The sequence below is a fragment of the Podarcis muralis genome, chromosome 14 (assembly GCF_964188315.1).
Source record: "Podarcis muralis chromosome 14, rPodMur119.hap1.1, whole genome shotgun sequence".
Taxonomy (NCBI): domain Eukaryota; kingdom Metazoa; phylum Chordata; class Lepidosauria; order Squamata; family Lacertidae; genus Podarcis; species Podarcis muralis.
This window is the reverse complement of record NC_135668.1, coordinates 42336612-42355422: the sequence shown is the minus strand read 5'-3', so window position 1 is coordinate 42355422 and position 18811 is coordinate 42336612. Positions and strand designations below refer to the sequence as shown.

Sequence of the window (18811 nt, the reverse complement as noted above, 5' to 3'; positions counted from 1 at the left end):
GCTTGAGCAGATACTGCCATAGTCAGAGGTTTGGACTAGATACAAGCATGGACTAGATACAAGCAACAGGGAGTAGGTTTTTTGTTTTTGCAGAATGGCAATCCCTTGGTTTATATAGGCTCCTATCCAAATCCCCATTTGAGAGATGAGTGGATTTCCCCAGTTGCTTCCTGTATTTGTCCTGTGGGTTCACTTTGCCCTGTATTCTGCTCCTCCTGAATTTCAGTTCAATGTACCTTCCAATTTCTGGAATTGAGGCACGCACATCACTCTGCTACCAATACTCTTCATTTTCACCTTTTTTTGGGGGGGGGGGTGTCTTCTGCCGCTGTGCATATCTCGTCTGCCATTGGCAAGCCACTGGGCTGCAAGAGGATTGATTTGAGGATATTTGTATACTGCTGTTCAGGTAGACCTTAAAAAGCTGACTGCACACCATCAGATCAGAGTTGCTTCTGCCAATGTGCTCTCAAAGGCTCTGTGTGCTTTGGAAACGTCAGAGGCAGGGAGAGCGCTGCATCCAAAATTTGGAAGTTAGAAACACATCTTTGAATGGAAGCTTCCTCATGTTTCAGTAAGAGTCACACAGTGGGGCTGATTAGCAGGAGATTCTGGTGAGACAAATGGAAGCACATACTGTGATTGCAAAATGCAGAGTTTAAGGTTTGGATTTAGAGGTAGGGAAAGAACTGGCACATGATGTAGAGGTGGCCAGCAGCTTTGAGGGTTAGACGTGCTCATGGAGAAGTTTTTCAATGGTTTACTACAACCATCTGGTTGACCACTGTGAGAACAGGATGCTGGCCTAGGTGGACCTGATCCAACAGGCTCATCTTAATGCTTCTTGTATTCTTACTAGTATTGATGGCTATAAATCTCGATCTTAGGCAATATGATACAGTTGCTGGGAAGCAGGGCTTGTGTGTGTGTTTGTTGGTTTGTTTTGTGTATGTACATACATCTACAGTCATACCCCGGGTTACAGACGCTTCAGGTTGTGTTTTTTTGGGTTACAGACCTGCCGAAACCCAGAAGTACCAGAATGGGTTACTTCCCGGTTTCGGCAGTCGTGCATGCGCAGAAGCACCGAATCGCAACCCGCGCATGCGCGGCGCTGTATGTTGCAAACATTGCAGGTTGTGAACATGCCTCCCGCACGGATCACGTTCGCAACCCGAGTGTCCACTGTACACACAATTTCAGATGTAACAGAGAGAAGCAATATCAGCTCACATGAACAATAACAATAATCCACCCATCTTAATTTAAACACATAAGTAGTCCGTATGTCGAAACAGATCACCAAACAAAGGGGCAGCTCAGATGGTCTATACTAGCAGGGCTTTTCTTACATCTTTAGCCATGCTGTGAAAAAGGCACAGGCTTCTTACAAACACCTCCCCCCCCCCCCCCCGATTATTATGTCTATAGCAACTAGGTGGTCTTCCCTGAAAAGTGAAAAGGCTTTTCATGAGAGTCTGTCAGCCCTGTCTGCTCTCGGAAAACAACGCTGATTCATTTCCCCAGTTCTGCAACATGCAAAAAAAACTCATTTAAAAAACAAAACAAAGGAAAAGATGGAAAATAAGCAATCTCCCTGTATTCGTTCCAAATTAGGCTGTAGTCTCCATTTGTCAACTCAAGTCTGCTTCCCTCTGCTCCATTTCTTTATAGGATTAATGTTGGACATTCGAAACAATTTTTTTTGGGGGGGGGAGAAATTTGACTATACTTGTGAGAAGTGGTAGAGTGCCAACTCTTGGCATATGTGCTGTCTCTCCCTTGCTCTTTTGGCTGCCGGTCTTGCAGGTCTTGCACGCCATCCGTCTGCCTTCTGAACCAAGTGGCCTGCCGAGATGCTAATTGGCCGTGAGTGTGGTTGTGTAACCCGCTTTCCAAATTCAGAGCAGTTGCTGCCTTTGTTCCTTTTCCTTTCCCCCGTTTGTTGTGCAATTCCTTTCGACCTGTTGCCTCCCTGCCTTTTAAAACCTAAGGCTTTAAAATACATAAATAGGGGTATTTTTGTGGGGTGTGTTTAGCAATAAGAGGCACGAATAGATGCATCCAACAAGCCGGCCCCATTGCTAAGGTGAAACAAACCATGCTCACTCGTAATTGGCTTTTATTTTGGCTGCATGCACACTGTAGATTTAAAGCTCACACCACTCTGAGAATACTGGGAATTGTAGTTTGCTGAGGGCGCTGGGAATTGTAGCTCTGTGAGGTGTGAACTATAGTTCCCAGGATTCTTTGGCATGGTGAATGTGCTTCAAATCTATGGCGAGTACGCAGCCTTTCTCTTCAACACACTAAAGAGGGTGGTTCAAGCGTGAGACAGTTTTGCAGGAAAAGTCGTTCCAGAATTCTAGGTTAACGGCTGCTTGTACCTGTGGGAATCTAGCGTCAGAGTTATCAGCTTTGACAGCGCAGTGCTTAATATTTCAAGACTACAACACTGAAAATATCTGTAAATGGGGCTTTCTTAAGTGTCTGTTTGCAAGAGGTTCCCAGTCACGCAACCCTCCAGCAAGGCTTGGGAGAAGTGGAAGGACAATACGCAACTGAGCTTTTTCTTGTCTCTCTCATCTCGCTTCCACACGACCTGCTTATTGAGCATTCGGCCTTGCACAAAATTCGCTCGAGAGGCTGCATGACGCCCGCTCTTTATGGAGCATTGATCCCGATTTGTTTACCACAATGTCAAGCAATTGCTATCCTGCTTTTCCAGTGGTTTCCCCCACATCACTTACTGCAAAAAGTCCACCCCCATTTTTCTTGGCTTAAGCGGTTTTGTCATGCAAAGGTGCCAAATCCCTTCAATTCCCCAACTTGAATTTGACGACAGGCGATTGGATTCCAGCTGCAAAAGAGCAATAGCCTAGAAACAGCCTGGGAAGCCTTAAAATGCCTCGTAGTTTCTCATGGAGGGAGGCATTGGCCTTCACAGTTATTTATCTCTTCCGGAAGCCTGATGTCTTATTGATTTGTTTCTTAGATTTGTATCTCACTGATGCAAAGCAGCCACCAAACTTTGCCATTGCCAAGAATGATTTAGATGTTTTGGTACAAAATCATGGGAAGTGTAAAGCCTTGTGATTCTTGAGGGGAAACCTGGAGGGCTGGATTGGGTCCCTCCCTTTGTTACTGTAAAATGGAGAGCTATAATAGGTTTGGAGCCACAGAAGGGTGAGGAATGGGGGCCAGAGCAGTTCCTTTATGGAAACCCCAGGCTTTCCCCCATAATTTTCATCTTGCATTAAAGGCTCTACTCCCTCTTTCAGAGATAATAATGGACAAGATGCAGGCTAGGGCTGGGAACATTCCCTGCCTGAAATCCTAGGGAATGGTTGCTGGTCAATGTAAGCAACACTTTGCTAGATAAGACCTCCCTACAAGGCAGCTTCCATGTTTACTTTCCACTGTCCTGATCAATGGCGACAGGAATCACAACTCTGGGATGGCATGCAGTTCTGAGGCCCCCCTTTTAAAAATACAACTAATTAATACCATTAATTAGCTGGTGTTTCCGTCCTGCCTGTTTTGTGCTGGTTTTCCTCCACCATCGGCCCCAACGGTTATGTCTTGTAGCCAACAAAGTTTTTCCTCAGCATGCCCCAAAAGTCTACTCTGCACAGTCTAATAGCACTGAATACAGCCCTACAAGCCTGGCGTGTGTTTGTCACACACCCCCCCCCCCCCGCTGCACAAAGCTCTGCGCCTCCAAAATGCGCCACCTTCATAGCTCTGTGCAACCAAGGTCAACGACTCTGTGGAAGCAAGAGATGTGGGGGAATTAGAGCAGGCAAACCTTGTTGAGCGCAGGTGCGAAAAACCCATCTGCTGACATTTTCTCACCTACACAACTGCAGAATGTACCTGTCTTTCGTTACATGTTGTCACCATTTAGCTGCTTGAATACATTTCTGGCGAGAACCCGGTGAAATGGTCGGTGACTCAGCCAAGCTCCTCGCTTCACCTTCGCCTATTTTCCCCTCAGGCGGCTGCCATTTTTGTTTGCCCGGAACGTTCCGGAATTAGGTCAGGAGGGGATGGAGCTGGGCCTTGGTCGCTGGGCAAGGTCTGCACCTCCACAGAAAGTGTGTTACATGACCTCCCTCACAGGAAAAAGAGTACATGGACAAGACCATAGATGCGTAGCCAGACAGATGGTGAAGTCGCATTGGCTCATGACCCCAGACCCCCTTCCCAAAGTGGGAGTTGGGGGGTCTCATCTGAAGTGTGGCTTGGGGGATCTAAGCTCAAGCATTGTTAAGTCAGCCCAAATTTGACACATGCCTTGCAGTCATGAGCTCATGAATTTATGACATATTTACATTTCCATACCCTCCAAAATTTCTCTGATGAAAATAGAGATGTCCTTGATAATAATAATAATAATAATAATAATAATAATAATAATAATAATAATAATAATAAATTACCCTGCCCATCTGGTCTGGGTGGCTTCCAACATACATAAAAAACCGTTAAACATTAAACCATTAAACATTTTAAAACTTCCCTACACAGGGTTGCCTTGTCTTCTAAAGGTTGTATAGTTGCTTATCTCCTTGGCTCGGGGGGGTCAAATAGCTCCATACCCTCCAACATTTCTCCAATGAAAATAGGGAAAATAAGGAAAAGCGGGACATTCCAGGATCAGATCAGAAACCGGGGCGGCTTCTGTAAATCTGGGGCTGTCCCTGGAAAATAGGAACACTTTGAGGGTCTGCATTCCTATCCACCCACCCGGGAGCTTGAAGCATGATTTCCCCTACCCTGCCTTTATTCTCACAACCCTGCGAGGTAGCGCTTGGCCCATTGATCTTCACGGCTGCGTAGGTTTTGAAGCCAGGTGTTCAAAACCAGACTGATGCTGAGTCCTACACAAGACTGACTCTTCCTACTTGCTGCTTTCTGCACATCGAACCTCTCTACTTTTCTGGCCGCCCCAGTTTCGATGCAGGCGCAGTTCAGAGGCTCCTTGGCAAGGATAGGCAGCCTCTGGGTCTGCCGATGAGGTGGGATCCTGGTCAGCACCAGCCAGCTTGCCCAGTGGTCAAGGAGGATGCAGTCTTAACAGTAGCTGGAGGACTGCTGTTTTTCCCCAACTCCCATGCTGCTGTTCTAGCTATCTCTTCATAAAAGTGTATTTATGTGCCGCCCTCTTGCAAAACATCAGGAACATAAAAAGGAGAGCCTTAAAAGCAATACAGACCTAAAGACGACAAGACACCCAGTTGTACCAGCATCAAAAGTCTTATCTGGGCAGATCGCAGTTGGCATCCATGGCTGGCTTTGTGGTGCGTTTGCTGAGCACGCCTGGGGGCCTGTTGCTAACCTACGAAATGTACTAGTCCTGCTGTTGTTCCTGCTCTTTGTCACTGTCGTTCAGTTGCCTATTCCAAGTGTGGAAGCAGCGAGGAGATGGAACAGCTTCTCCAACCTGCCTTGGCCTCTCCCTCTGGGCAGTTGTGAGGATTGAGCCCAGAGGGAGGGCAAGCATTTAGGCAAAGGGGAAGTAGTGACTGCTTCCTCTGGAGGAAGTCTATTTCTGGCCCTGCATCCAACCCCAGGAACACAGGAAGCGATCCTTGCTGCATCTAGTTCAGTATTGCCTACACGGACTGGCAGCAGCTCTCAAGAGGTTTCAGGGAGGGGATGCTCTTAGCCCTGCCTGGAAACGTCGACGGCCCGCAGTTGTTCCCAGCTTGGAGCTGGCATTGGGTGTATTATCATCAATGATTTCTTATTCCTGAAAACAAATCTAATCCGAAGAGTTCTTTTCTTCCCAAAACATGTATTCAGAGATTAGTTTGTTTCCCTAAGAGGCCTTTTGCTCTTAAATCCCATTATTTTTTCCTCTTTTGGGGGGCACAGGGCAATCTATGCACGCTCAGAGGGGCTGCTGCCTTTGCTCAAGTTGCTTTTAGAACCAAATGGGCTGCAAGCCTACCAGAGCTATGGTCATGTGGGCTTCCAAAATATATTTGAAATAAATGAATAATAATAATTCAGTCTATACACATTCCTGCCTCGGCAAGAGTTTCTCTTTCTCTCTCTTCCCCCGCCCCCCGGTGTTCCTCCACCCCACTCAAGCCGAAACCTTTCCTTTTATGAAGATGGAAAAAGACCAAAATGTGTGAATCACAGATTCCATTTTCCCATGGGCAAAGTTAAGTGTTTTGCTCTAAAATGTGCTACTTCCTGCAGGCTGGATGGTGTGTGTGTGTGTTGAAAATGCTACAAACGTTTATGAAAAGCTTAATTATGGGACCTAAGAGGCAGAGATTGGTGGGTAGCCCTTGTCTATGCACCTTTTGGCCCCAGGGGTGGGTGGCATTTTGTTACATACATGATAGTGTGCCTGTTTAAAACTTCCAACAGTTAACATTATTTCTTGTTAAATTTCTCTCTCTCTCTCTCTCTCTCTCTCTCTCACACACACACACACACACACACACACACACACACACACACAGGCCAATATTTATTAGAGAAGAATGTCCTGAGAATTTTCTCATTTGAGCAAACCCTTAACTTGTTGGGCGAATTTTACACACAAGGAGAATATATTTGGCAAACTCTTCCTTCCCACTCAAAATTTGCCTCCTGCAAATCCGGGTGGTGAATTTCGGTGACAGCTATTCGAATCCAACCATTAGATAATGTTGGCTCTTTAAAAAGCTAAAAGTAAAGGACCACTGACAGTTAAGTCCAGTCGTGAACGACTCTGGGGTTGCGGTGCTCATCTCGCTTTACTGGTCAAGGGAGCCAACGTTTGTCCGCAGACAGTTTTTCCGGGCCATGTGGCCAGCATGACTAAGCCGCTTCTGGCAAAACCAGAACAGCGGAAATGCCGTTTACCTTCCCACCAGCTATCTACATTCACTTTGATGTGCTTTTGAACTGCTAGGTTGGCAGGAGCTGGGACCCGCCGCAGCCCTTCCGCTTGGCAAGCCCTAGGCTCAGTGGTTTAGACCACAGCGCCACCCGCGTGTTGGTTCTTAACATAGCTTTATCCAGTATTAACCGAGTGGAAATTTCTCAGAATGGGTTTTCTTTGAAAGTCTCATTTCTGACCCTCTTCCCAAAGTACTGGAGAATTCTCTTGCCCTGGAGAATATTATGTGAAACTCCAACCCATGCCACCCGAAAACAAGATGGGAGAATTTTGGGGATCCATTTTCACTCAGCTCCACTAAACCCAGACCCAATTAGCTTCTTCCATGCTCTTTCCCCCCACCTAAACATTTGGTTAGCAGTTAGCAGAGGTTAAGTGAAGGTGGAGTAGAGGGGGAACCCAGCTTACTGAATTAATAACTGGATCAGCTTCTTTCATATTTGACTTGACTGATTTTAATATTTAAAACATTGAAGGAATGGGTGGGGTGTGTGGACTTGCTGGTGTTCAGGATGCAGGGCCTAAATGAAATCACTGGAGCTTTTAGCAAAACCAGGGCATTAAAAGCTGTGAAGGGCAAACAGGAACGTCAGGAGGCGGGCTTTTCTCCTTTGATTCCCAGCAGGCCGAAGCCCTGGAACGATTCGGAGCCTCTGCAAAGCAAGCGACAGGAACCAGCGTTACTTTCCTTCCAGGGACACAGTGCTGAATGTAAACTCTGCTTTTTGCAGGCAAACGGAAAGCTGAACAAGATGCCCTGTGTGGGCAGAAGGTCTTTATTTAGTCATTTATTTATTATTATAATTATATCCCGCCTTCCTGCCAAGGAGCTCAAGCTGGCGCATGTGATCCCTCGTTTTATCCTGACATAAACCTTGCGAGGTAAGATTTGGCTGAGAGAAAAGCGACCGGGCCTTGGTTGCTTAGTTGGTAGAACACGAGACTCTTAATCTCAGGGTCGTGGGTTTGAGCCCCATGTTGGGCAAAAGATTCCTGCATTGCAGGGGGGTTGGACTAGATGACCATTGTGGTCCCTTCCCACGCTACAATTCTATGACCACCCAGTCGGCTTCATGGTTGAGCAGGGATTTGAACCCTGGTCTCCCAGGTCTTAAAAGGTAAAGGGACCCCTGACCATTAGGTCCAGTTGCGGACGACTCTCGGGTTGCGGCACTCAACTCGCTTTATTGGCCAAGGGAGCCGGTGTACTTTATTGGCCAAGGGAGCCGGGTCATGTGGCCAGCAGGACTAAGCTGCTTCTGGCGAACCAGAGCAGTGCACGGAAACGCCGTTTACCTTCCCGCCAGAGTGGTACCTATTTATCTACTTAAACTTTGATGTGCTTTCGAACTGCTAGGTTGGGAGGAGCGGGGACAGAGCAACGGGAGTTCACTCTGTCACGGGGATTCGAACCGCTGACCTTCTAATTGGCAAGCCCAAGAGGCTCAGTGGCTTAACCCACAGCGCCACCCGTGTCCCTCTCCCAGGTCTTAGTCTGACACTATAACCACTATGCCATCCTGACCCTCAGGGCAGGTTCTCTGGAGCCCTGTTTAAGCAAGCCCTGTCTCCAACATCCTCAGAAGCAGGTAGGCTGCTTTTCACACCTTTATGTCAAATTGTTGGAGCTTGGTGAGAAATCTTGGAAGGGGTGTCCAGGAGGGAAGTTTTGTGTGGAAGGACTATTGCACTTGGTTCAGCTTGGGCATTAAAACCAATTTCTGGGCTCCACATTCTTATGCTCCTCTGGTTGGTGGATCTTGGGACTATAGTAAAAATAAAACAATGTAGACCTTTTGATCGGCAGGCCCTAGGCTCAGTGGTTTAACCCACAGCGCCAGCTGCGTCCACTTGCGCTATGTACTCTGGTGCAAAAAAGAAAAAGGAATACGGTACACTGGCAAGCTTTCAATAGTTAACAAAGAGCAGGAAAATACAGGCATGAATCAATTCCTGTGTGTGACCCCAGGCTTATCAGGAGCAAAAAAATGACTTACTTGGGAAGCATCTAACGCTTCCCTGCCACCCCCCACCCCCTCGGCTTCAAATAATCAGCAGCGAGGGTTTAGGATCAAAGGATGGAGGCAGAGTGAATTTTAAAAGGCCTGCAAGGGCTCGTCCCTGCATTCAGACCTCCCCTGGGGCTGATTAAGCTAATGTGGTGTTGCAGGAAAGAGAGCTGGGTGAGGTGGGGGCTGGAGGAAAGATCTATAGCTACTGATATAGCACATTAAAAGAATTATTGCAAACAAGCGAAAAAACTGTAGCAGCAGCAAGAGACCCCCTCCTCCCTATACCCCAGTGAACTGAAGAACAGCCGAGCCGGTCTAGCCTCTAGGGTGCTCGGCTGCCTTTCTTTTAAGCCCCTGAAAAATAATAACAGGAGCCCAGAGCCATGTAACACTTGCATGGAGGAGATAACTGAAAAGCCATAAAGCAGCAACTGATATTTTGTGCTAGCTGTCGAGAGAGGGACCGGAAGACTCCAACCAGCTTGAGACGGTAGGACTGCGGTCAGTTTTAAGGGCTTCTTGTTCCCATCAAGCTAACTGAGGCATTTCCCAATTTTCCTTCCCACATTCATTCGGGCCACCCCTGAGGCCCTGTGGATTGGAACCTTAGTGCTCTGTGCAAATTTTTGACTGTCCTCTATGGCTATTGGCTCATTCATGAAATCTGAAGACGTGTGCATGCACACAAAAGCTCATACCAATAACAAACCTAGCTGGTCTCTAAGGTGCTACTGGAAGGAATTTTTTTATCATGAAAGCAGGTCACCCATCCAGGCTGGGGAGAGGAAATGGAGATAAGAAATTTGTGCGAGGGGGGTGGAAAGAGATTTGGTTTGAATATGATGAGTGTTTGCTTTTCCAACCCAATCATTTAGTACATTTTATCTAAATGGCACAGATTCACATTTCCTGGTTTTCTGTATATATATTTTTTCAAATAAATAAAATTTTTGCTTGTATTCACCATAGCCTGTCCCACTCTCACCCCTTTTCATGTCCTGGTTTATTCTTCAGGGGGATTCAAACCCCCAGCACCGCCTTGTCAAGGCCCACAGAATGGTACGGTTTGAAGGAATATCAATGGTCATCTAGTCCAACCCCCTGCAGTGGTCTTTCAAAGGCCACTTAATGATTTTCCTGCCTGTTGTAGCAATTGCAACGTGCTAGATGCTGTATGATTTTTAATTGCTTTTTTTTTTTTTTGCTTCTTTTATTTTCTTATATTGAATGAATGAATGAATGAATGAATGAATGAATGAATTTATTACGGTCATAGACCAGAAGAAAAGAAAAAAACATAAAAGGCAACAGTAGTTTACGAGGGAATGATGGTGTCAATTAAAAGTTGTAAAATTATACATAAAAACAATACACATATGCACACACACCCACACACACACACATATATACTCATATATGCACTACAGTATATGTATAGACTTAAAAAGGGGGGGGGGCTTGTCCAGGGGTCAGATCTTTTACTTTTTTACAACTAATGCCCTCCGCTTGATCGCGGCCGCAGAAAACTTGGCCACTTTCAGTGTTACTTCTGGGTTTTTATCTCCTAGTAGGATTTTCAGCCGCTGAGATTCAGATCGACCTGGAAATTTCTGAACGATAGGGGAGATAAACAGTGACCTGATATCCCCGTAAAGGTCGCAGTGTAACAACACATGTGAAGCCGTTTCCACCTCCTTCAGACCACATGGGCAAACTCGTTCAGCATAGGGGGTGCCCTCGTATCTGCCCTTTAATAAGGCAGATGGCAGTACATCAAATCTGGTAAGGGTAAACGCCCGCCTATATTTTGCGATTTGTAGATCCAGCAAATATGGGGTTAGATTAAACCCTTTTCCATAATCTTGGATAGCTGGATATTTATCTATCTTGCTCATATGGTCCTGAAGCTCTACATCTCCTATTCGCTGGCTCACCATCATTTTAGCCTTTTCAAAACCTGAGGCTATAAGTTCTTGTGGGGAAAGCCCCAGGCCCTTCAATTTTTCATAAAGCGACAATCTCCATTTAGACTGGAACGGGTCTAGTAGAGTCAATGGAGCCACTCCCACTGGGAAAAATATGAGTTTTAGCCAGAAGTGAATCTTCAGGATCCATATCCTGGCATTAATAGGGAGTTGACCTACCTCCAGCCTAATGGCAGTGTTGGAGACACAGGTAGGTAACCCTAGTAGGGAGCGGTAAAATTTAGTTTGTACAGATTCCAGGGACTTGAGTTTTTGAGAATTAAATATCTGGGTGCCATACATCAATTGTGGAAGTATTTTTGCAACAAAGACCTGGGAGGCAGCAGGAACATATTGACCTCCTTTTCTATAAAAGAATCTTATGATAGCTCTGAAAGATCTTTGCGCATTTACAATGGAATTCTTAATCTGATGGCACCAAGATCCCTTCTCATCAAAAATTATTCCAAGATATCTAAAAGATGTTACTTGCTCAATAGGTTGGTTATTGATTTTCCATTTATGTCGGAGTTTTCTCTTGGAGAACACCATAATTTTTGATTTAGTGTAATTTATTATTAGGTGTTCAGCTTCGCAATACTCTGTAAGAGCTCGTAAAAGTTTTCTTAGACCCACACAAGAGAAGGAAATAAGTGCCGCATCATCTGCGTACAAAAGGACTGGGATTGGTATATTGTTTAAGTTTGGGGAATGAGTACTTGCTTCCTCCATCTTTCCGACTAAGGAGTTTATATAGAAGTTAAATAGAATAGGGGCAAGAACACAGCCTTGCTTGACACCATGGAAACTTTGGATTTCCTTTGATAGGTTCCCATAACGGTCGCATCTAACACGGATCCGAGTATTTTCATGTAGTCTACGGATAAGAAGCAAAAGACGTCTATCGATGTTTGTGGCATTTAATTTTTCCCAAAGTCTGTGCCGGGGTATCAAATCGAAAGCTGATTTGAAATCTATAAAGGCTACATAGAGAGAGCCTCCTTTCTTTGAGGTGTATTTCTCCACTAGATGTTGCAATACCAGTCCTTGGTCTAGAGTTGATCTATGTGCCCTGAAACCAGCCTGGGCTTCCTTTAGGATGTGCTCCTGTTCCAGCCAGTCCGCAAACTTTTCACGTAAGTGAGTTGCATAAAGTTTGCTAATGATGCTTAAGAGACTGATTGGTCTGTAATTGGCTGGATCAAGTTTACAGCCTTTCTTGAATATGGGAACGATGATTGCCAATCCCCAGTCCTCTGGTATTATTGCTGTTTGATCTATGCTGGTGAAAAGGGTGGCAAGGACTGGGGCCCACCAGTCAATATTGGCTTTGAGAAGCTCAGGAGAGATATTATCTGCTCCCGGGGCTTTTCTGTGTTTGAGTGCCTGAATAAGCCTCCTAATCTCCGCAACCGACACCGGAGGCCACTCATCACCTGCCGCACACTGTATTAGTGGCTGTGTCAAAGGCAGAGCTGAATATGAAGATTGGAAAAATGCCTCCCAAGTCCCTGCAGGTATAGTATACTCCACTTCTGAGGAAGTAGATCGCACTCCATTTGCTACCAGTCTCCAGAAGGTGGCCGAATCTCTCTCTCTGGATGCATCTATTAGGCATTTCCATTCTCTTTTCTGTGCCAGGAGTTTTTTGTTTTTGATCAAAATTTTATAATTTCGTTTATCTTCAAACCAGCCCGTGGGGAGTTGGGGTAAATTGGCAGATCTATAATTCTTGTATTTTTTCAGTAAGTTTAGCTTCATGTCCTGACATTCTTGATCAAACCAGGGTTTGGAGTTTTTATATACTGAGGATTGCCTACTTGGCCTGTTCCTTTTTTCCTTCAGGGAATCTTGAAGGAGTGAAATTAACTCCTGAAATAAATTTATCTTTAATTCATGGCTTGAGGAAGTTATAAGGTTTTCTCTCTTAGTGAGGAATTCCTTTGAGCATAGCCTACTTGAAATTTCCTTGTGCAGTTCATCTGTCCATCTGATACGCGAATATCTGAGCTCCAAAGCTGTAGGGCTCGAATGCTCGATTTTCTCAGCGCAGGATAAATCCTTTCCCGCAGCTACGAGTGCACTTAATGGCAGATGGTCACTGTCTAAGCGCTCCTCCACTTTGCATTCCAGAACTTTGTTTTGAAGATCATACGACACGATTATATAGTCAATTGTGGAGGCGCCATTGTTAGATATAAATGTGAATTCTCCGACATTCTCCCCCTCTGTACGGCCATTTAGTATAACCAAGTCCAACTTGTTGACCAAGTGTAATAGGCATAAGCCGGCATAATTGCAGCCTTTATCCTTTGAGATTCTAGCTGGTATTGGGTGGGTTTCCTCTATAATGGGGGCTGTTTCGTGGAAATGGGCATACAAAGCCTCATCAGATTGTCCAGTTCTGGCATTTAGGTCGCCTGCCACCACTACAGAGGCATCAGGAAATTGATTTGATAGTTTGTCAAGATACTGTTCTAACTGAGCCCAAGTATTTCTTATCAATCTTTTCTCTCTTTGTGGGGGTAGGTATACGTTAATCAGCAGCAAGCTGTGGGTTCTCCACTGTACTTGCACAGCTGTGGCCAGATGGTCTAGTGGGTCTAGTTTTTTAAATATGGCCCTTAGCCTTGTTGAGATTAAAGTAACTAACCCACCTTTAACTCGCCCCCCTCTAGTACTTAAAAGACCTGGGAGGGAGAACGCAGAAAAACCATTTAACTCCACTTCACTTGTGCTCCAGGTCTCCTGGAGAAACACAATGTCATGTCTCTGGATATATTTAGCAAGGGATTGGTCAGAAATCCTCTTTTGCCAACCTGCAATATTCCAAGTTAGCAAGGCAAGGTTGCACGTTGTCTTGCCAAAAATTGATCTTAGTCAATTTGCCTTTGAAAGATTTTTTGGGCCTATCTTTTTATCTGTTGGTTGGATTTCATTCATTTTGGCAATGTCCATAGATGTATTATCGCCCAGGTACTCAATGGAATCAATTGAAGGGTGCAGCGTGCTAACATTAGTGATCAGTACTCCTTTTTTTGGCGAATCTACCTTGAGGTGTTCTATTTGACTGATACCAAGTTCATCCTCATCCAGGTATCTCATGCTGGTCCAAGAGCGCGTTGTGGTTGTCATAGGGATGGTTTCCTTCTTAGATGGTAGATTGTTGCTGTCCCTTACGCACTGTGTTAGATCTGTTGCTGTCAGGTTTATCTCTGCAGCTGCAGAGGTATTATAAGGGTAGTCTTTCATGGTTGCCATAAGGATGGTTTCCTTCTTAGATGGTAGTTTATCCCTTGCGCACTGTGTTAGATCTGTTGTTAACAGGTTTATCTCTGCAATTGCAGAGGTATTATAAGAGTAATCTTTCATGGGGTCTGTCTTGGCTTTTTCAGAGAGGTTCTCTTTCTTTAATTGGTCCGTTGCCGGTTCTTTCTCTCTTACTTTTTCCTGAGCATTCATCTCTGTTAGCTTATTTCTAAGGGTCTCCAATCTTCTCAAGATCTCAGATTGGGCAAGGAAAGGCAACAATCCAAACTGATTTATTAATGCCTTTTCTTCTGGATAGAAGTTATCCGTCCCCTCATTAGGCAGTCTCATCTCCTGTCTTAGTTTCAAGGACCCTTGCTCAGTATGTTCCAGTTTGTCTTCTGAGTGTCCTCTCTCCTCCTTTGGTTTACAAGTAAATCTTATCTCAGCTGTCGTAAACTCATCAGGAAACAATTTCAAACATGTGCTGTTTTCAAAAAATCTTGTTACCGTTATCCTTTTCTTTAACAGCAAATGTCTTGATCTATATATATATTTAGCCAAGTTTTGATCTTTGAAGGAGGCAATCACTCGCAGAGAGTATCCATTGTAGAATATGAAATCTACTGAGGTAATGTCATTTAATTTTATTTTCCCTGGCAGCATATCATCTAAAGTATTCACAAAATGCACTGAGCGTTCTTCCTGTGTAAGGAAGCCCTTTGGCTTCGGGTAGTTAAGAAAAGCTAACTTCCTATCTGCCAACATCAGTTTCCATCCTTTATCCTGGGGCAAGTCTTGCCCTGCTACTGGCTCATCTTGAGATCTGCCATAATCAATGGTATGGGGTGAGTCTTCTTTAATATTTATGGATCCTTGGGGTTTCAGCATAGAGCACCCGGGTAGTGATTCCGTTTCCTCACTTGTTTTGTTAGGCAGCAATGATGTTTCTTTCAAAGACTTCAGCTGGATCTTTTTTCCTGGATCCACACTGTTGTTCTCTCTGCTGCCATGTATAGCAGGTTTGTTAGAGTTTGTTTTTGATTTTGTTGGAATCAGCTTATATAGTCTTTTCCAGCATACTTTACATGCACGTCGGTTTGTAACAGATTTCCTTGCAGTTTTTATGTTCTTACTTTTCTTTTTAGTTTCAGCTTTCTTCTTATGGGATCTCTTACTGATGCCTCGCTTCTTTTGATTTACTTCGATAGGAAATTCAGTTTTAGGGACAGATACATACAACCCTATGTCCTTTCCTTGGTATAAATGATTTTCCGCTGCTGATCCTTGTGTGCACTTGCTGGTTGCTGGTTGCTTTGTATATTCTGGCTCTTGAGGGGTGGTTGGTGGATCAACACCATAAAATTCTGAGCCTTTAGCTTGGAGGGGATAATTTTCCACTAATGTCAGGAGCAGCCCATTTGTTATTGCTTTTTTTTTTTTTTTGCTTCTTTTATTTTCTTATATTGTATTTCATTGTGCTGCAATTTGCATTCCATAGAAGAAAAACATAAAAGGGCAATTGAAAATTGCTACTAATACTTAACTGCAGACAATCCTGTGGACCACCTGAATGAAGCATGAAGGTCACTGGTGGTCCATGGAGTACAGCTTGGGAACTCCTGCTCTAGACCCGTGTTCTTCAACTTTAGGTCCCCTGATGTTGTTAAGACTACAAAACCCATCATCCTCAGCCACTTAGCCAATGGTCGGGGATGATGGGACTTGAAGCTCAAAAACATCCACGGGACCTAAGCTTGAAAGACAGTGCTCCAGATGATGAGCTTAGTTTTCAACATTAGAATTCAGTGAAAGCAGAAAAAACACCCACAACGCAATCAGAAAGTTTTTTACCTGTTTGTGCCTGGTAACAAAACAACACAGAGCGCGTGGTTCGGCAAGCAGCGATGCAGCTGTTTGATTCTACGGTCTAATGTCTTCATGGCTTTCTTTAAATCTTCTTCCTGTGTAGAAATAACATGAAGGCTGTCCTTAAAGCAAAAACCCAATAACCACAATGACACTGGGAAGGGCAGCAGAAAGTTATTGCACGGTGGGCAAAAGAGCATTGGTAGTAGGGTCCCCAGTACTTTAAATTTGCAATTGAAAAAGAACCCATGACAAACTGATTATTTAAGTGCTTTGTGGGCATTTAAGTCAGGAATGGCTTTTTTGTTTTTATTTTCTGGCCCAAGGACCACAAATGATGTTGGTCATCTCTCTGAGGACTGCATAGCAGCAACAGATGCAGCCCAAACAAAAGTGGGTGTTGCCAAAATTGGCACAGTCCCCCTGTGCCCCAACTCTTGTACCTTCACCCACACATATGGGCAGAATGTTAAGAAGAAGAGGAGGAGTTTGGATTTGATATCCCGCCTTTCACTCCCTTTAAGGAGTGTCAAAGCGGCTAACATTCTCCTTTCCCTTCCTCCCCCACAACAAACACTCTGTGAGGTGAGTGGGGCTGAGAGACTTCAGAGAAGTGTGACTAGCCCAAGGTTACCCAGCAGCTGCATGTGGAGGAGCGGAGACGCGAACCCGGTCCCCCAGATTACGAGACTACCGCTCTTAACCACTACACCACACTGGCTCTCTGGTTAAGAAGCTCCCTGCAGGATCGGGCCAGCTAGTGCAGCACTCTGATCTCCCAGTGTTGAACCAGATGCCCAAAGGAAGCTTGCAAGCGCAACTTGAGCATAACACCCTTCTCCCCACTTGCAATTCACAGTCACCGGTATTCAACTGTACGTTGCCTCCAACAGTGGACATTCATGCATACAAATCTCTCTCTCTCTCTCTCTCTCTCTCTCTCTCTCTCTCACACACACACACACACACACACACACACACAGAGAGAGAGAGAGAGAGAGAGAGAGAGAGAGAGAGAGACTACTTTGATCTCAGCTGATTCAAGTTCACTCCCGATTCTTCCTTTGCAGTCATGTCTTGAATTCAAATCCTGGCTAAAAAGAAAGACGTTCTCCTTTGAATTCAAGCTGGGCTGGAAAGGGATAACACTTAGATTCCTTTCCCAACTCTACCATCCAGATATAATTCTGCACTGAATGAGGTGCTGAAATGAACAAGCAGCCCTGCAGGTCTGTCTGTTGGACAGCTGACCATCCTACAATGTCAGGTGATGGAAAGGAGGGTGTGGTTTGGGGTAAACACATGCCACAGGGGAAATGAGGAGGTGCAATGGACCTGTGTAGGCTTGTGGGCCACAAGAGTTCATCACCGCTGCTTCCCATCAAGCCCTGTTCTGTCCTCTCCTCTCCTCCCACCCCAGTGCAGGAAGATGTCAGTGGATGGGGCTGGCAGACCAACCGTGAGTTTGCCACCTCCAAGTACACATTGTTCCAAGGTTATGAGTAATGCATGAACGTAGAATAACAGGAAGCCGGTGCAGATGGTTAGGATTATATCCTCCAACACCAAATGAAGTTTCTAGACCAGTCATCAAGAACACTCCACTGGCAGAGTCCGTTCTCATTGCTGCAAGCTCAGGAAGGTACCAAAGAGGTAACCTTTGTCCCAAGCTCTGCATTCAAACCACTTTCCCAAGACACGTTGAGAGCAAGGCAAAAAGCTCACCGAATCAAAGGGCCGCTCCTTTTCCAGGAAGTGAGCTTCAAGGGGTGGCTGTGGAGCAAGGAGCCTCCCGCCATTTTGATTCACGTGACGAAACCATTTGTGGAGATGCACGGGCGTGAGAGCCCTCCTGCTCTGCATTTTGCTGCCTCTGGCTCTCCGTTCCCTTATGGCTTCAAGAGCATGGGAGGCGCTTTCTGGTGTGTGGAATTCTAAAACACACACAAAAATCAATTGAGTGATATTTCCTCAGCCAGGACAAATAACAAAGATTAACTTTCGCTGGGGGAGATTCCCAGGATGGTGTTTGTTTGCTCAAAAGCCTGGCTCCCCTCATCCAAGAAACTGCAGGAATAGACGGCATATAAAAAATAAAATTATTAATTATTATTATGGCGCCTAGAATCCAGTTCCTCAGGTGCTGTACTTACTGAGAAAGCAGTAATTCCTCTGTTTTCCGGTTCTGGGATCCTTTGGCAGGAAAACTGCATTTAGGTCTTTCAAATAACCCAGCTTCTCCCGCAAGCCTCTCTCACTCTTGGCTTTCCCCAGTCCTGCCAGGTAAAGGATGCCTTCGTTGTCTGAATCTCTTTCCAGCTCCTTCAACAGCACCTCACAATCGAGCGTTTCCTCAGTGACGGGTCTCTGAAGCTGAAAGGCACCAGAGGAGAAACAGACCATCACTTGGCACCCTGCAGTCCAGAGGCCTTCTATCCTGTGTGCACGAGGGCATTACTTATGGGGCTGGTGGGCTTGCAATGGGCATTAAATGCTTTAGAGGAATTTGGAAGATGCAGGTCAGAGCAGAGGGTGGGTTTCCTCCTGACACACACCTTCTTTCGCAGCCTATATCACCTGGAGGCAATTTGTATGCGCCACAGGTGAGTGGCTCCATGCAGGTCTACTGTGGAAATATTTTGCTTAACATGGTTTTTGGTCATTGAAATACACTGCAGACGCCTGATCTCCCTGGAGACCTAGAGATGTGACGATAGACTGCTCTGCCTCTTTTCTTTTAGCAAATGTTTTGTGCCACTGGGGAAGTGGTAATTCTGTACTGATTTGCTTTGGATGTTTGTATGTGATGCCAA

General features: G+C 45.2%; 1 protein-coding gene across 3 annotated transcripts in view; it reads right to left on the bottom strand.

Annotated features, from left to right (window-relative positions):
- Window positions 1–7341: 7341 nt before the first annotated feature.
- The window catches only part of REXO5 (RNA exonuclease 5), a 36405-nt gene continuing 24935 nt past the window's right edge, over window positions 7342–18811 (bottom strand). For 2 of the 3 annotated variants that reach the window (XM_077918534.1, XM_077918536.1), the window contains 4 exons: window positions 18152–18371; window positions 17724–17932; window positions 15984–16093; window positions 7342–7661 (listed from right to left, as the gene is read on the bottom strand). In XM_077918534.1, coding sequence (XP_077774660.1) covers window positions 7448–7661; window positions 15984–16093; window positions 17724–17932; window positions 18152–18371 — 753 coding nt within the window. In that variant the 3' untranslated portion in view covers window positions 7342–7447. The remainder of the gene's footprint in view (window positions 7662–15983; window positions 16094–17723; window positions 17933–18151; window positions 18372–18811) is intronic. The other variant, XM_028707084.2, reaches the window with a different exon arrangement.